The sequence below is a fragment of the Stegostoma tigrinum genome, chromosome 6, assembly GCF_030684315.1.
Source record: "Stegostoma tigrinum isolate sSteTig4 chromosome 6, sSteTig4.hap1, whole genome shotgun sequence".
Taxonomy (NCBI): domain Eukaryota; kingdom Metazoa; phylum Chordata; class Chondrichthyes; order Orectolobiformes; family Stegostomatidae; genus Stegostoma; species Stegostoma tigrinum.
In genome coordinates, this window is record NC_081359.1 from 68946909 (window position 1) to 68964302 (window position 17394).

Genomic DNA, 17394 nt, shown 5'->3' on the forward strand with positions numbered 1-17394 from the left:
TGCGAGATTCTTCCTGTCACACACACGCTATCATGCAAAGAAGCCAAAGAAATGGGATTTAAAATGCATTTATAGTTCTTCAATGGAGAATGTGTGTGTTGAATGGATGGCCTTTTTCTGGGGAGAGTTGTATGGTAGATTTCCACTTTTCTAAAAAGATCTTGGCTTGTGGTAAGTTTCCTCCCTGGGCTTATCCCATTTTGCAGAACAGGGCTCCATTTTTAAAGAGTGGGGCAATCCTTCTTCTTGATATTACTGCAACTTGCTGGATATTACTCCATGTTTCTCAATGTCTCTTTCTTTGTAGTAAATGAACCACAGATAATAATATGGCTGCACACAAGGAGTTTCAATATCAACTAACATTCAACTTCTCTCCACTTCCCTATTCTTTAAATAATTCTGACTACATTTCCATTTTATATAGCATTCCATCCACTCAGCATTTGGTGTTGATTCTGACGAGAATAAAAATTACTTTTAGGTGCCTCCTATGCTAGAGATTCCTGAACAGGGCTCTCCTAAATTTCAGGTCTGGTGAGCATTCCTCAAAAATCATACTTTTAACCTGTCCAGGAATCCAGGAATCAAGCATAAAGACAAACATCACAGAATCTATCTAAGCCACCACCCTACTCCCTTGCCAGTTCTAGTGTTTTATTTTAGCATCAGTTAATAATTGGATGACTGACACCACTCTCTCTCTTAGTGGGCATCAAAGCTGCTGAGGTGGAGATAGTTCAGACCATCAAGTTACTGGGAGGGATGACCTGTCTTGGTCCACCCACACATCGTCACGACAGTCAAGAAAGCACAACAACGCCTCTGCTTTCTCAGGAGGCTAAGGAAATTCAGCATGCCCACAAAGATGCTTCCAATTTTCATAGATGCACCATAGAAAGCATCCTATCTGGATGCAGCACAGCGTGTTATGGAAACTGCTCTTCCCAAGACCACAAGAGACAATAGAGTCATGAACACAGCTCAGTCCAGCACACAAACCAGCCTTCCATGCATTGACTCCATCTATACTTCCCGCTGCCTCGGGAAAGCAGCCAACTAAATCAAAGATACCCCTCCCACCCCAGTTATACTTTCCTCCACCCTCTTCCATTGGGCAGAAGATACTAAAGTTTGAATACACAAACGAACAGGTTTGAGAACAGCTTCTTCCCTGCTGTTATCAGACTTTTAAATGGCCCTCTCAAATGTTAATGTCGATCTCTCACTCCGCACCTTCTCTTCAGCTGTAACACTATTCTGCACTCTATTCTGACACCTTGACACAGTTTGTATGGTACGATCAGCCTGTAGAGCAAGCAAAACAATACTTTTCACTGCATCTCGGTACAGGTGACAACAATAAGTCAAATCAAATCAAATTTTGTTGTAAGCTGTTCTGCATGGCCAACACAAGGGGAGAGCTGGTGAGATGCTGATGAGAACCCCTTATAGCCAGTCTGTCTCTTGGCCCTAAGACCATGCTTATCTATCCCTCCAAAATGTGTTTTCATAAAAGCTGGCTGACCTGGTCAGGAAGAAACTGATTCTTACAACACATGCAGCCCGTACAACTAAGGAAAATGGTACTATACAAAGTGAATGCATCAATACCTATCCATGTTCATAATAAGCAAGTAACACTTCTTTTGCAGCCCCCATCAATGCATATTTTTTCCACTTTATCATTCAAATATATCCTTGCAGTGTACAGCAGATAATTTTTTCAGCTCCTTTTCCCTTTTCCTTTTGTTTTATTTCTGCTTACTTTCAAATAAGTTAAACAATAAAAAAAGAGTAGATATGAATGTGCACGTCATTTCAACTGGTAAGTTCTGGCTTGCAGTTACTTGCTAAAGGAAAAGGACTGAGTTCCTAGAATACACTTCATGTCTATTCCTGTCTGCTGCAGTCTCCTTCCTAGTCTCCTTGGTCAACCACAAAGTCCTTCTGCAACCATGAGCAAGCAACAAGATATATTTGATTCCCAGTGGCCTGGAGGAAATCAGAAAGCCTTGTTTACTAAAATGCAGAAAGATCCTCTAGCTTGACTGACAGCTCAAGCATCGTCAGGTGCCCTATTAACACCACAGTGATGATGGTGGACTCGTCTCACTAAACTTTATTTTATGTTAGTCCAAAGCAGGTGTAGGAGTTACCTTAATATTGCATAGTCCTAGCAAGGAAATGCGTAGAAAGAAAAGACTGTAAATAACTAATTGCTGCGGCCAGGTAGCCCAGTCTGGCCACCTGCTTCAAAGATGTGCCAGAGGATTTTTGATGCATTGACCAGTTGAGATAGACCTTCATTTATAGAATTTCTAAATAAACAGTGCAATTGTGAGAATGAATTATTGCATGATAGCTTAATAAAAGTGTACTGCATTAAGTGGAGTGGTATCCACATGGCTGTAAGCTGATGAGAATGTTTAGAGCCAATGAGGGGGTTTTACAAGCTGGACGTGATTTTCCTTTAGCAAGTAAATGCAAGGCAGGAACTTACAGGTTGAAATGACTTGCACATTCATATCTACATTTTATCTTATTGTTTAACTTATTTGAAAGTAAGCAGAAGTAAAACAAAAGGAAAAGGGGAAATATGGCGCTGACATGAAATAATATCAAAATATCGCTGTACGTATGATATAAAAACAGGATTAATAACCCAGCGAGATTAATGAATGGAATAAATAGGTTGCGCCAGAATTACATGCAGCAATGCTTTAAAAGGATTGGTGGTTTCTTCATATCCTGTAGATGTTGTCTTTGATCTCTCAGCTGAGAGGGAAAAGAATCGTGAATTCAGAATAAAGTTTGACAATTGTGAATCTGTGAGATGTTAAAAAATAACTCATAACTGCTTAAACTCAGTCTAAATCTTATGGAAGTTACCTGCATATCAATCTGTTTATAGTGGGTACTCTATTTATATCCCGGTTAAGGATCTCCAATTCATAGTTATACTTCTTCCTTCTGTTGCTCATAAATGCTGATAATCCAGTGCACAGCAACACAAGCCAATAAAAGAAAGTGGTTTTAACCAATACTAACTGGAATAGACAAAGTGTGAAATGCTTAGAAGGGACGGAATGCTTAAAATGTGTCCAAAAGAGTTTTCAAGCCAGCATATAGGAAATCCTACAAGAAAGTGGATGGTGCAGGGCCTAGGTTTAGAGATTGTAGCTGGGCAAAGTGATGGATGTGACAGTAGGGGAGCATTTCGGTGATAGTGACCATAATTCAGTAAGATTTATAATACTTATGGATCAGGACAAAAATGGAAATGAAGTAAAAGTTCTAAATTGTAGGAAGGTCTGTTTTTTCTGATAAGGTAGGATGGTATCTCATCAAAGTGGAGTGGAGGCAGCTACCTTCAGGAAAATCCAGGAAATCAAGAAAAGGAAGCTTATGGTAGATACTGAAAGGTCAAAACGGTGGATGCTCCGGGGATTTAAGAAAGCACAGAGATCACCTTAAAAAATGTATTAGGAGAGTGAAGAAGGGGCATGAATAAGCATCAGCAGACAACATTGTGGAAAATCCATGGATGTTTTAAAGTACAATAGGGGCATAATAACAACCATGGAAATGGTAGGGTCTATGAGGGGCCAAGGTGAGAATCGATTTATGAAGCTAGAAGACATAGTCGAGGAATTAAATGGAGAGGGAAGATGGAGGCATGGAAATCAGGGAGGGGGTTGTGATATACTTGAATGAATTAGCTTTACGAGGAAGGTGGTATGAATGGTTTTGAAAGGCTCAGAAATGACTGCTGTAAGAGGCAAACATGGAGATTGCAGAGTCTCTGACATCAATTTTCACATTGCCTCTGGCATAGGATGTGTGCAAGTGAGTTAAAGGTCAGCTAATGTATTACCATCCTTCCAGAAGGGTGGGAGGGATAAACCAGGAATCTACAGGCCAGTGAGCCTCAGTGGCAGGGAAACTACTGGAAACAATTCTGAGGGACAGAATTGATCTCCACTCGGAGAAGCAAGGATTAATCTAGACCAGTCAGCATGGCTTTGTCAGGAGGAAATCATATCTCACAAATTTCATTTTTTGTTTGAGGAGTTGACTTGGATTGTAGATGTTAATGCATTTTACCGTAATCTACACGGACTTCAGCAAGATTTTCGATATGTTCTTGCATGGCAGACTTGTTAGGAACTAAAGGCCTATGGGGATCCAGAATTTGGCAAATTCGATACAATGCCGGTTTAGTGGCAGGAAGCAAATGTGATGGTTGTAGGTGCTTTTAATGACTGGAAGCCCATATCCAGTGGTGTGCTACAAGATTCAATGTACTTCATCCTGGCTTACGTTGATGTTATTGATGCTGCCTCCTGGCAACACCACCTCAGTAAAGGAACCCACTGCTGCCAACCCCACAGGAAGGAACCATTCCTGCCAAAGAAGGAAAATGATCAGCAAGTTTGCAACTGACATGAATATTGGTGGTGTGGTTAGTAATGAGCAGGAAAGCATTAGACTACAGGATGATAAAGATGGGCTACAGATTAACGATGGAAAGTGGAGTGAAATCCTGAATAGAGTAAGGTAATGCATTTTGGAAAGACAGAGAAGACAAGGAAGTCCATGCTGAATGGTAGAATCTAGGAAGTACAAAGTATCAGTTGGTCTTTGGTATGCATGTCTGTCAATCCTAGAAGGCAGTGGGACAGGGGAAAATAGGATGGTTACAAAGTCATTTAGGATACTTGCCTTGAATAGTCAAAGATATTAAAAATAAAAGTAAGGAGCTTAAAATGGAGCTGATTACATTTTTAGGTGAGCCACAGCTGGAGTACTGTTTGCAGTCGGGTCACCACACTGTAGGAAAAACGTGATTGTACTAGACACGGTACTGAAGAGATTCACGAGGATGTTACCTGGCCTGAAGCAATTCTGTAATGAAGAACAACTAGATAGGCTGGGTTGTTTTCCTATAAGGCTGAAAGGGGAAGTTTATGGAGGTATACAAATTTCTACAAGTCGTGGATAAGGATAAAGGTTTCCACTTGGTAGAGGGGTGGACAATAGGTGGTACAGCTTTAAGGTACAGGGTGGGTGGGGGGCTTTAAAGATGGTTTATCTCTACCACCCTTCTTGAATAATGGTACTACAATTCCTTTTTCACCCAGAGAGTGGCCAGTACCTGAACTCATTGCCTAAAAGGATGATAGCGACAGGAACCCTCAAGACATTTAAGAATATTTAGATGAATATTTTGCATTGCCAAAGTTTACAAGGCAATAGCCAATTGTTGGAAGATGGGATGTTTGATGCCTGGTGCAGACATGATTAGCTGAAGGGTCTCTTCCTAAGCTGTAAAAACTGTCTCTAAGCCCCATAGGTAATAGACAAGCCTAATATATGCGCTGTGGCATTAAAAGCATACACCAAGATTTTCAAGAGATAAACGAATAAAATTATTTAGAGGTAAAAATGCATGTGTCGTTTACGCAATTTAAATCTACGTTGTTCAGGTCCCCCCTCCGTAGAGGTGAGCGGGAGCGACAGAGTCAACTCATTCTGATGAAAGTAGATTTAGATGACGGTCAATTGAATGGTGAACAAGTGGTTGGCTGGCATAAAGCCTTGGACCCATAACTTGATGGCGTGTGGACAAAACAGCGAGGTGTCTTTGTTTTTGCAACAAAAGGGAAATCTTTTTGAGATCTACAAAGAACTGAAAACGCCTCATTGAGGCACTTAACTCTCTATCCAGAAACGTTCAGCTGTGATGGGAGCTCAAGGAGTGCGGTCACCAAACAGCCCTGTCCTTTGCCGTCTGATCTCTCTTCCCATTGAACGGTAATTTACCCCTCTGTCACGGCCTACCCTTTTTTTTAACATTTCCGAGCACACCGGCCCCGGTGTATTAGATTCCGGTCGAAAAAGAATTCTGGGGGAAAAATAAACAACACATCTCTCTGCATCTGTAAAACAAAGTTAATGTATCGGAGTCTGCAAGCCTTCGTCAGCATGGTTCTGAGCAGAAATGTCAACCTGTCTTTTTTTTATAGATGTCGACAGACGTGCACTTTTTTTTTGTTTTGGTTTCCGATTTTCACTGTTTCTTGTCCATTTGCTCGATTCTGTGTTGAGGCGAACACAATAAATCCATTTTCCATCCGCGCCAAGTGTGCCGTGAGGGACCAGTGAGGAATTACATGTGCACGGGACAACTGGAGTTGATTGCACGATAAATGACTAACAACACAATATATAATGGTCTCACATATATGAAATATAGACAATAATTTAGGACACAGTGAATAATACAATGACAATATTTTTGATCTGGAGCTATCAATAATGTATCAGTTGTATCACCTCTTTTCAGTAATTCTAACGCACATGTTTTACAGCTGGAATTGGATCGCCGTGCAAAACCACAACTCCACAAATGAAGGGCATGTATGTGTGAAATTATGGAACTGGGCACAGTACAGAGTTAATGGAGCATGTGCCTTCTAATGAACAAGACCGAATGATAGTCAAATCCATCTCTGGGGGGGAGGGGAGAGTGAAAAACTGGCAAAACTTCCAAGAAACGAAAAAAAAGACGGATACATATTTCATCCTAATCTTTGAAGTGACCGACCAAGTAAGCGACCATTGCGATAGGAGTCAAAATGCTGCTGTCTCGTGATGGAACCTATCAGAATAGACAGGGAGCCCGTCGTTGATAATTTTGCGAACAGAGAAATCGCGGGTTACACAGACACATGAGTAACACGGGTGTACTCCCTGGGACTGCCGCTGGGAGCTGCATCTAGGTCGTTCATCCCAGGGTCTTGTCTATCTAGCCCCTGTCCAGCACCACTTAAGAAAACAAGTTCTTTTCTTTGGTCCTTATCACTGTTGCTGTTTGTGGGACCTCGCTGTGCCTTGGACTGACTGCTTTACAACTGTGCCTCCACTTTCAGGGTGTTCCGTTGGCCATGTTGCATTTGACGGGGGTCGAGATGGTGAAAGGCGCTATGCAAATGCAAGTTCTTCCTTCACCGCGTCAATCAAACAAAACCGATGAGTAGGAGCAGCTGGGTGGGCATGGAGTCCATGCAACGATGTGCCTGCACATACATTCACAGCCAAACACATAGACAGAGTCACAAATGGATAGAGAGCAGGAGCGGAAGATGGATGGGCACAAATATTGGACTAAATAGCCATCACGTGAAAACTCACGTTCAATGATTTCCTGGGGAAGTCACCCGCATTCTGCGCGTTGGGAACAGGAGCATTAGTCCCAGGGTGAGAGTAGTCCCATGCTGCTTCATAAAGCCGGCGATCAGCTTTGCTCAATAGGACAGGGTATGAGAGAGTGCCGGAGATAGATAGCGCATGTCTCATCTCCCGCTACCAGCCACTAGACGTTCCCAACACCACCATCTTGCATGTGCTCCGATCCGAGCGCCACAACATTCAGCTGGACACATTCGCTCTGACTGTGTGTGTGTGGAGACTGCGGAAAAAAAAATGCCCAGGCTGGACTGTTAGGAGGAGACCGCGCTGTGTGTAACCATCCTCGATGCCTTTCAATTACATCTAACAGGAAAAGATGAAGGGGATCGGCAGGCAAATTGTCTTGCTTTGCTCTGGCTTTTTGGGGCTTGCTTTAGGAGCTTTTCCCACCAGTGTACAAATAGGTAAGATCATCGATCCGATTTGAACAAAACTATTTCTCGCACAATATGAATCTTGCAGCGATCTGCCCGTGCACCATCGACTGGTGCATTTCAAATACAATGGCTAGGATCTCTCTCCCTTTTGCTCAAGGATTTGCGATCAGTTATAAAATATAGATGCGCGTGGAAAGAAGCGGAAAGATAGTTATTTCGGGAAAATGTGGAGTTGTGGAAGATGTTGGCCCTTTTCTCGTGTTTTTGGAGGGAGTACTAGGTGCTGCTGTATTGTGTTGGAACACTGCAGCACTTGTACTGGGGTTGTCAGCTCTTAATGGGATGCTGCTGGCTCGATCGCACTGATGCTGCTAGACAGTTACTGAGAAAAGTTCTCATCTGAGCGTGCATACACACACACACATACATATATACATACATATATATATAGCTGTGTTTCGTTCACGTTGTACACTGCAATCTAAAGAAAAGGCACGTCAGTTCAGGGTAGCACTACACCAGTCAGGGTCGCTAACGAGATGCATTACCTACTTCTGTGTGCATGGTGTGTGTATATGGTCGTCAGAGCAGGATTGGCTGTCTGAGGGGAAAAGTTAGTATTCTCTATTATACGGACAAGTTCTGGAGACAAGTAATTCTGTAACATTGGAAGGTGTAAAACGGAATACCACTTAGCTTGCACAAGCTGTAAAGTTAGTTCTATCCCTGCTGCTATCTCTGTTTTTAATGCTAATTAATATATCTGATCTCGACCAACGTGTGCAATATTGCATCGAATGTCATTGAGCAAAAGGCCGTGTTAGTGAGATGCTTCCCGTTCTGTCTCCACTGCAAAATGACCCATGTTCAAAAGTTGAAATTTCCATTTTCGATTGGAGCTTTTATTTTGCTCTTGTGGCGATGTTCATTCTTAAAACGTGATTTGAATGTCTTAATGACATTGGGAAGTTTCCTGTGTACTAAAACGGTGTGTTCCCCCCACCATCACCACCCCCGCCTCCCAGGCTGGTAGTCAGTAATCGATGTGTCCATTTGGTCTTCAATGCACGGCGGAATGCTGACGTTATTTGATCTGTAAACATTTTAGCCGGGGTGGGGGTGACAGTAATGGTTTTATGTCAGAGTTTAGGGTCTTTTTTTAGATATCGAGCTCTTACACAGCATTAAGCATCGATGATATTACTGAAGGTTAGGAATGAGACATAGTATGGTACAACAACACCGCATTTTGAAAGTGGTTCTCTCGCTGTTTCTGTTGTGTTTGACTGGCGTGCCGATAGTAGGCTTTGGGAGTTAGGGTTGAGAATGACTTCGAACCTTTTTTTTAAGTTCAGTTAAACTGCTGCAAACTTGTTCCCTCCGCTAAAACAATGCTGCTGTCTGGGGAGTGGGGAAGACGCGATTAAATATTTTGCTAATTGCTATTGCTAATTGTCCCTCCGTTGTTTTGTTTGTCTCCCTTGTTGCAGGAGGGCTGTTCATGAGATATTCTGATCAGGAATACAGTGCATTCCGTTTTGCGATTTATCTTCACAATACTAATCCCAACACGACTGAAGCACCTTTCAATTTGGTTCCTCATGTAGACAACATTGAAACAGCCAACAGTTTTGCTGTGACAAATGCCTGTAAGTAGAACCTACTTTTTTTTTGTTCGAACCGTTTAGCGAAAATAATCGATTTTCACAGGGAAAACTGTAGACTGCGGCGAGTAGCCTTTTTAGCATTGACTGAATCCTTCCTGTTCTGAACACGTGATTTGAAAGAGTCATTAATACTTACAATCATTAAGCAAAAAATGTTTCGAGTCCAGATGCTTTTAAACGTTTGGTTACAGCTAAGGAGCAGAACAGAATGCCAGTTCCGTTTTTTATTAGCCATTTCGGATGAAAACCAGTTTGGCTGAATCATTTATGTTTTGATGATGCTACCATCGTTTTTAGCTGCTGCGGGGAAATGAAGGATTTCCTTGGGAATCTCCTGTAAACGTTTTACCAGCAGATATAATTCCTATAGTTAAAACCTACGGTTGAGGTTAAAATAGAAGCGCTAGTTTGGGTTACTAGATATTGGAAATTATATGGTTGGATTTATAAACATCGGTCTATGGCGGGGTTAAGTTGTCTTTTTATTAGTAGTTCACGCATCTCTATCATCCAGCTGAATGGCTTCGTTTATGATTGCCTGTGTCGTTAATAATACCTGAACATGTGTTTGCATCTGCGTGCTAACACTTCTAGTATAATGATAATAACAAAACAGCAATAAGCACAGTATCTAGTGTACCTACGAACTTGAGATATTTATTAAATATTTGCTTCTTTAGTTTTTCCAGATTAGGTTTTCATCTCCTTTATGATAATTATAGCGGCAAAATCTGGACCAGTTTAACACCCCGTCAATATGTTCAAGTCTATCTTGAAGCTGTCAATGTTCAACTAGTAGAATAGATAAAAGTTTTTGCATGGAACCAAGGCTGGCACACCGTCAGCTTTACTATTTCCATCAAACACAACGGATAAACCCTGGTTCCATTGATGAATGCAGAGGGGCAATTCAGGAGGAGGAGGAGGCATACCTGACAATGAAGTGTCCACTACTTTAGCATCCAGCGCTTCCCCTCTTTTGCACACAATGGTGGGATGACCCTTAGGTTTTTCTTGTTAGTACTCTTGCCAGAGCATCCGGGGAAGGTATTTCTTCCCCTCTTCCATTGCTTCACTGCCACTTCAAGAGTCATGCACAGATCTATTCTTGATCCCTTCATCTTTGTCCCCATTTCTCTTTGTAACACAATCTGCCGATGTATGTGAGGTCAGCTGTGCATGAATGCTGATCATATTCAGTTTTCCATTCTCCAACGCCTCTTTTGACATCTCTAATGCTTCTGTATTATCAGGCTGCTTCTTCGAAACCCAGTCTTAAACAAACCATATCTTACTCCATTCACTAATAATGGATGCTACCACAAACCCTGTCACTGACTCTTGCAAGCTCATCCCTGGATACCCAGCTGCAATCTCACATCCCACATCACACCAAGACCTGATAAGCCATTGTCTCTGCTTTCCATTACTGTTCCACTACATATGTAAAATTCTTACTCTTGTGCTGAAACCTTTAATAACTGTGGCCCTCCTTACCTGAGTAACCTTTTGCATTTTTTCTATCATTGTGGTGCCTTCAGCTTCCTCAACCCCATGTTCTGGTATTCCCTTTTAGAATGCTCTTTACTTCCTTCTTCTTTTAAGACCTTTCTTTAAAATTCCCTCTGATCAACTTCTTCCCTTTTGTTTTAGCTCAGTTTCTATTATTTCCTTTTGCACCTTTTAATATTTTTATGTTTTTTCTTCAAAAGCAGTATAAAAATGAAATGGTTTTTATTTTGAAAATATGATGCATTTTTTTCAAAAACAGGTGAAAGATGACACAGACCATTTTAAAAGGTTTTGATTTAACCAAAATTAGTTCATTACGTGTTATACAATCCTCATTTGATGTGCTGTTTTGTTATTCACTCATACCGGATATAGGCATTGCTGGCTGTGCAAGCATTGCCAACCCATATTGATGTTCCTTAAGGTGATGTTAAACTGCCTTCCTGAAACTCTGCTGTCTGTTTGGTATTATGAGCACCCACAATGCTGTTAGAGGTGGGGTTCAAGGATTTTGATGCAGTGACAGTGATGAAATAACAGTATATTTCTAAGTCTCAATTCTGACTGGCTTGGAGGGGAACTTGCAGGTGGTGATGTTCCTGTGTATCTGCTGACTTCCACCTTCTAAGTGGAAGTGGTCAAGGATTTTGAAGGTGCTATCTGAGTAGCCTTGGTGAATTTCTGCAGTGCTTCATCTAGATGGCACCACAGAAGGACCAGATGCTTATGGATGTGATGCCAATCAAGCAGGCTGCTTTGTTCCAGATGGTGTCAATCTTTGAGAGCTGCACTCATTCTGACAAACGGGGAATATTCTGTCATATTCCTGACTTGTACCTTGTGGACAAGCTTGGGGAATCAGGAGGTGAGATACTTACAGCAAGATTCTTAGCTTCTGACCTGCTTTCGTAGCCTTCTACTTGTATGACTAGTCCAGTTCAGTTTCTGATCGATGGTAACCTCCAGGATATTAGTAGTGAGGTTTCAGTGTTGGCAATACCATTGAATATCAAGGGACTGTGGTTAGATTCTCTCTTGATGGAAATAACAATTTCCAGGCATTTGACACAGGGCCATTACTTTCCAATTGTTAGCCCAAGCCTGGATATTAACAAAAGCTTGTTGCATTTGGGCACAGACTGCTTCAGTATCTGGAGAATTGTGAATGGTTTGAACATTGTGTAACCATTGAACATAACCATTTCTCATGTATTGTGATGGAGAGAAAGTCATTGAAGAACGGCTGAAAATCATTGGGCCAAGGACATAGCCCGAGGAACACCTGCAACAATGTTCTGTAACTGAGATAATAGACTTCCAACCGAAGCAGCCATCTTCTCTTGTGCCATGTTTGATTCCAATCAGCAGAGTTTTTTTCCCCCCCGATTCCTATTGACTCCAGGTTTATCAAAGGCAGTCACTCTCACCTCATTTGAGGAATTCAGCTCTTTTCTCAATTTTCAGACTAAGACTGTCATGAGGTCAAGAACTGAGTGGCCCTGATAGAACCCAGATGGGGTATCATTTGAGCAGGTTATTGCTCAACAAAAGCTGTTTGATACCACTGTTCATGACACTTTTATTCAGTTTACTGATGATTGAGAGCATACTGATGAAGTGGTAATTAGCTGGGTTGGATTTACCCTTTTTTTGTGTGCAGGCATGCCTGGGCAACTTTCCACATTGTTGGGCAAATGCCAGTGTTGTAGCAGTCTGAAATAACTTGGCTATGGGTGTGGCTAGTTCTGGAGGACAGGTATTCAATACTATTACTGGAAGGTTGTCAGTACACATAGTGCTTTGCAGTATCCATTACCTCCAACCATTTCACAATACCACGTGGTGTGAATCAAATTTGCTGAAGACTAGCATTTGTGATGCCCAGGTCTTCTGGAGGACGGCTCAATATCTCATCCACTCAACACTTCTGGCTGAAAATTGTTACAAATGATCAGCCTTACCTTTTCTTTTTGCACCGACGTGCTGGTCTCGCCGATTTATCGAGGAATGTTGTGGAGTCTCTAACCTTGGGATTCTACTCATTCTCATCAGATCGATAGCAAGCATATTCCTGGCAATTAATTAGCTACATATTTATTGTTTGAGGCACCTGATGCTGAAACAACTCCCAGTCGGGATCTGGAAAGTCCTTTTGTTGTCAAGGTCCCAACTCTAAAACAAACATCCAACTTGCCCTGTTTCCAGGATGCAACACTCTGAATTATCTGAGCTCTGATCCTATTTTGAGATGGGTTGGTTAATGTCCAGTGGGATAGGTAGATTGACACATGCAGTTGGCTTTAGCACCCCAATTTCAGGAGAACATCAACCTGAGCTGTTGCACAACTTCTTACTTGAATGTAGACTACATGATGCCAGACGACAGGGTTGAATTTGTTTATGATGCGCCCCATAATAATCTATTGAGACTTAGGCCTGAGGAAAGGATAAATATACCGGTGGGTGATCAATCGGTTTGAAACTGCACTCCACTAAATCTCATGGCTTTTGATGAAGAAATCAAAATTGGTAAGAAAACCCTGAAAGAAATATCTTCTACTTTCAATTTCACTGAATATTCATTTTAATTATGAACTAAAAAGACAGTTCATTACTAGTATCACTTGAACAGTGAAAATACAGTTCCTTCTCTGACAATAGACAATCAAATTCTTCCCTCCTTGATTTCACAGCAAGCTTCTGCAAAACTGTCCATGTGCCTCCCTTTTAAGCCTACTGCCTTTGACCAGCTTTTAAGAAATCTGACCTAGTGTTGGGTATTTTCTTGTGTGATTTGGTGTCAAATTTTGTTTGCTAACTTCCTTGTGAAACATCTTGGATTGTTTTGCTGCATTAAATATACCAGAAAAATGCAAGTTCTTGCAAGATGAGATAACACAACAAAACAAATATATAGCTATGTCGTTTTTTCTTCTCCATGTAGAGCAAGCTCAGTGTTCACATTTATACTTCTTCATAAGGCCCAGTAAATAATGTCTAAGTGTTGCCTGTTTGGGCAATATTAACTATTGTCCGAGGCAGAAATTTCGGTTTCAGCCATCAAATGAGTGAATATTTAAAGCAGATTTTGTCATACTTTATTCTACTGACGCTACGTCCATTCTTCAACTTTGCAAAACAACATCAGGAGTTCCTAGCCCCACAACCTAATTCAATTAATCTGAATGTCCATCTGGAGTCGCTCAGTAGGGGTCTCATATTTGACGTCTTGATGGAGTAGCAATATCATGTATTTTTCTTTCAAGGCAAGAAACCAAAGAGCCACTGATATCATTGAAGGAGGTCTAAGTATCTTGAATTACATTTGCCAATGTTTTGAAATTTGTACCCGGAGGAAACTTGCATTTAGCAGTTAACAATAGTGCAAGTTAGAGTTAATACTTCTCCTCCTCCTCAAAGCACATGACTTTTACTGAACATTGAATACAATAGGACATTTAAGTCATCATTGGATAAGCATATGGATGTACATGGAATAGTGTAGGTTAGATGGGCTTCACATCGGTATGACAGGTCGGCACAACATCGAGGGCTGAAGGGCCTGTACTGTGCTGTAATGTTCTATGTTCTATGACTCTTACATTGGTAAATTTAATTACAAAGACACAGAAACCAACTGACAAGCCAGAATAGGGTGACCATCATATTCAAATAAAACAACTGCAAATGGGAAGCCCACACTCCAGTATGTATTATTACAAGCCAGAACTGTGGCAATGTATAGTGATATGAGCCACAACCACTAAGTTTAGAAGAAATTGGTTTTCATACGACTGTAAAGGTAAATGGAGTCTGTTATATTTAGCGAACAAAAGTCCACCACCATTCAGCAACCAAAAGAAAACACTCAACACTTCAAAAAAAACATGGAATTAGTTTTTGCTTTGAGGTCTTGACAATAAATATGTAAGAATATTGAAGAACAAATAAACCAAACAGAGCAACACACACCCCCACCCCGAATAGTGCAATCACATGTCCTTTTCATTTCAGCAATGAAATTAGACCAATTTCAATACAGATCACCCACATGTGGTTATTTAATGATGCTTCACTCACCCCTCCAACTTCAAATTTCAGTAAAACCCTTCACGTTCAACATCATTATCAGTGAAAGATCTTTCAGCCAAGTCAACTAGACTCTCTGAAGCCCACTCCCTAAATCCCGCTGCCAGTCATTCCATCTCCAGAATTTATCTTGTGACATTTAGTACAGATCGACATCTGCTATGCTAAGAAGTGCTTTGGATGCAACATATAGTCCATGTTAAAAGTAACATGCTGTCAGGTAAAGAGGCAGAAACTGTACACAGGTACTAACAAGACAAAACATGAGACTGTGAGCACACAATTTTATGGCCCCATTCCAGACCATTTGGAAACATATCCATCGCAATCTTGGGAGATATCATCTCAGAACCAGACACACACAACATAACTAAACAAACATCATCAACACGTAGATGAAAATGGTTAACAAGATTTACCAAAAGATAATTAAATCTAATAAGGGATTCAAAAAAACATTTAATAGTGCAGTTAAAATGTGCAACTCTAGATTACATGAAGTAATTTATTTTTCATTTCACTTTTTGATGGAACGTGAGTCTCGTTGAAACAAGATTGAAGAACAAATGTCAAAGAAGGTGGTGGTGGTGAACTGTTTCTCAGCACAATTCCAATGGTTTAGGTATCCCACAGTGTTGCTAGTTGAGAAATACCAGGATTTTGACCCAGCAATGATAGAAATAGAATGCTGTCCATAGTTTGAATGATGTGTAGAATAGAAGGGGAATGTGTAAGTCATATGTTCCTGTATGCCTACTGCCCTTATTGTTCTGTGTGGCAAAGATCACAAGTTTGGAAGGTGCTGTCAAAGAAACCTCAGTGAGTTTGCTGGAGTGCTTCCTATGGATAATACAGTTGTCATGGTGCACCAGTAATGGAAGAAGTTAAACATTGTGGATGAGTGCCAGTTGAATGGATTGCTTTGTGTTGGATCATGCCAAGCTTCTTGAGTACTGTTGGAGCAACACTCCAGTGAATGGGAAGTATTTTGCTGTAGATGGTGGAAAAGCTTTAAGGAATTAGATGAGTTAATCATTGGAGAGTACTTTTTGTGTTCTTTTGACCACAATATTTATGTCTGATCCAGTGAAGCTTCTGGTCAATAGTAACCCTCAGCATGTTGGTTGAGGTGGATTCAGCGATGGCGTTCTGGTGAAACATATATCCTTTGTTGGAGAGGGTCATTGTCATGCAGTTGTGTATCATGCACTAATTAACAGCCCAAGCAATTGTCACTGTCCGTGTCTTGCTGCATGCTTCGTTATCTGACAAGGTATAAATGTACTTGAGCACTTGTTATAGTGTAGGTAAATACATGGAAGCTAGATAAATGCATGGAAACAAAGGAATAACAAGGTACGGCGAGAAAGTTAGATATAATGGGAGGTGGAATGCAGAACAGTTTGGAGGGATATGCGATCAAATGCGGTCAAGTGGGACTAGTTAGGGTTGGGAACATAATTGGCATGGACTAGTTGGAGTGAAGAGTCTGTTCCCATGCTGTATGACTCCATTATTCTATGACAATACTTGCACTGTAGTTTAAAAATTGATTTTCACCAATGTTTTTTGTTTTTAACTTGTCCTTTAATGAAATCTGGAAGCAGTTGTGAGCTCCATTTAAGAAGCTCCTGCATTTTCCAAAAATATTGCAAAGCTAATACAAACCCGCTAACAATGCATTGAACATAACACTTATCCCTCAAGCCAGAGCTGACCAGAATCCTAGAAAAGATCGATTGATGGTTGGAGGATACCAGCATTCATGTAATTAACTCTACTGTATTGACATGCGGTGCCTACACTTGGGTATACCAACTACTGTTCAAATGAAGAACAACCATTCCAAAATATTCTGCCAGCAACTCCCCTAATTTTGTGGCATAATGGTTAACAGTAAAGAGGCTCTGGCTTGGACAGCAGTTGAGTTTCTTTGACATTCTGTAACCCAGGTCATTCAATCCGTTCATATTTTTATTTTGTTGATGATTTGATCATTAGCACATTTTACTGGCTTGCCACCATGGTCACAGCAGTGGCAAGAATTCCAGAGACCCACCTGTGGTGAGCTGAAAGAAATCCATTTCAGTTGATCCTTGAAAGAACCATATCCCTCATCTCTATTTTGTATAAGCAGGAACTTAATATAGCTTCTTTCCACATCTGCCATATAACATAATCCGAAAGCCATATTGAGTTACAAGTACATTTGTAGCTAGTTGGATTGTTCTTCCTATCTTTAATTTATTATAAGGATTATGTTTCACTTCTATTGTCACTAACACTCCAGTGTCTTTGCCTGCAATAATCTCAAAACCTCTTAGTAATCAGTGATTCCAGGATTTGAGGCTAAAATGACTGTAATTGTCATTCTGCACTCCATTGAATGGTAACATTATAAAGACTTTTTTGGATGTGGTTGTTCATTCCTGAACAATGCTTTATGCTTCCTCCCTAAGCTCCAGAAGATAAATCTGACAATGTCTTATACCAAT

General features: G+C 40.9%; 1 protein-coding gene across 13 annotated transcripts in view; it reads left to right on the plus strand.

Moving 5' to 3' along the window:
• The first annotated feature begins 6851 nt into the window (after window positions 1-6851).
• LOC125453697 (glutamate receptor 4) overlaps window positions 6852-17394 on the plus strand; it is a 225062-nt gene continuing 214519 nt past the window's right edge. For 6 of the 13 annotated variants that reach the window (XR_007247817.2, XR_007247818.2, XM_059646625.1 and 3 more), the window contains exons 1-2: window positions 6853-7658; window positions 9122-9280. Coding sequence is in view for 10 of the 13 variants with exons in the window: in XM_059646625.1 (XP_059502608.1) it covers window positions 7571-7658; window positions 9122-9280 (247 nt within the window). In the remaining 3 variants the exon portion in view is untranslated. Of the gene's footprint in view, window positions 7659-8710; window positions 8841-9121; window positions 9281-17394 lie in introns of those variants that run through there. The other 7 variants (XR_009445847.1, XM_048533576.2, XM_048533581.2 and 4 more) reach the window with 4 other exon arrangements.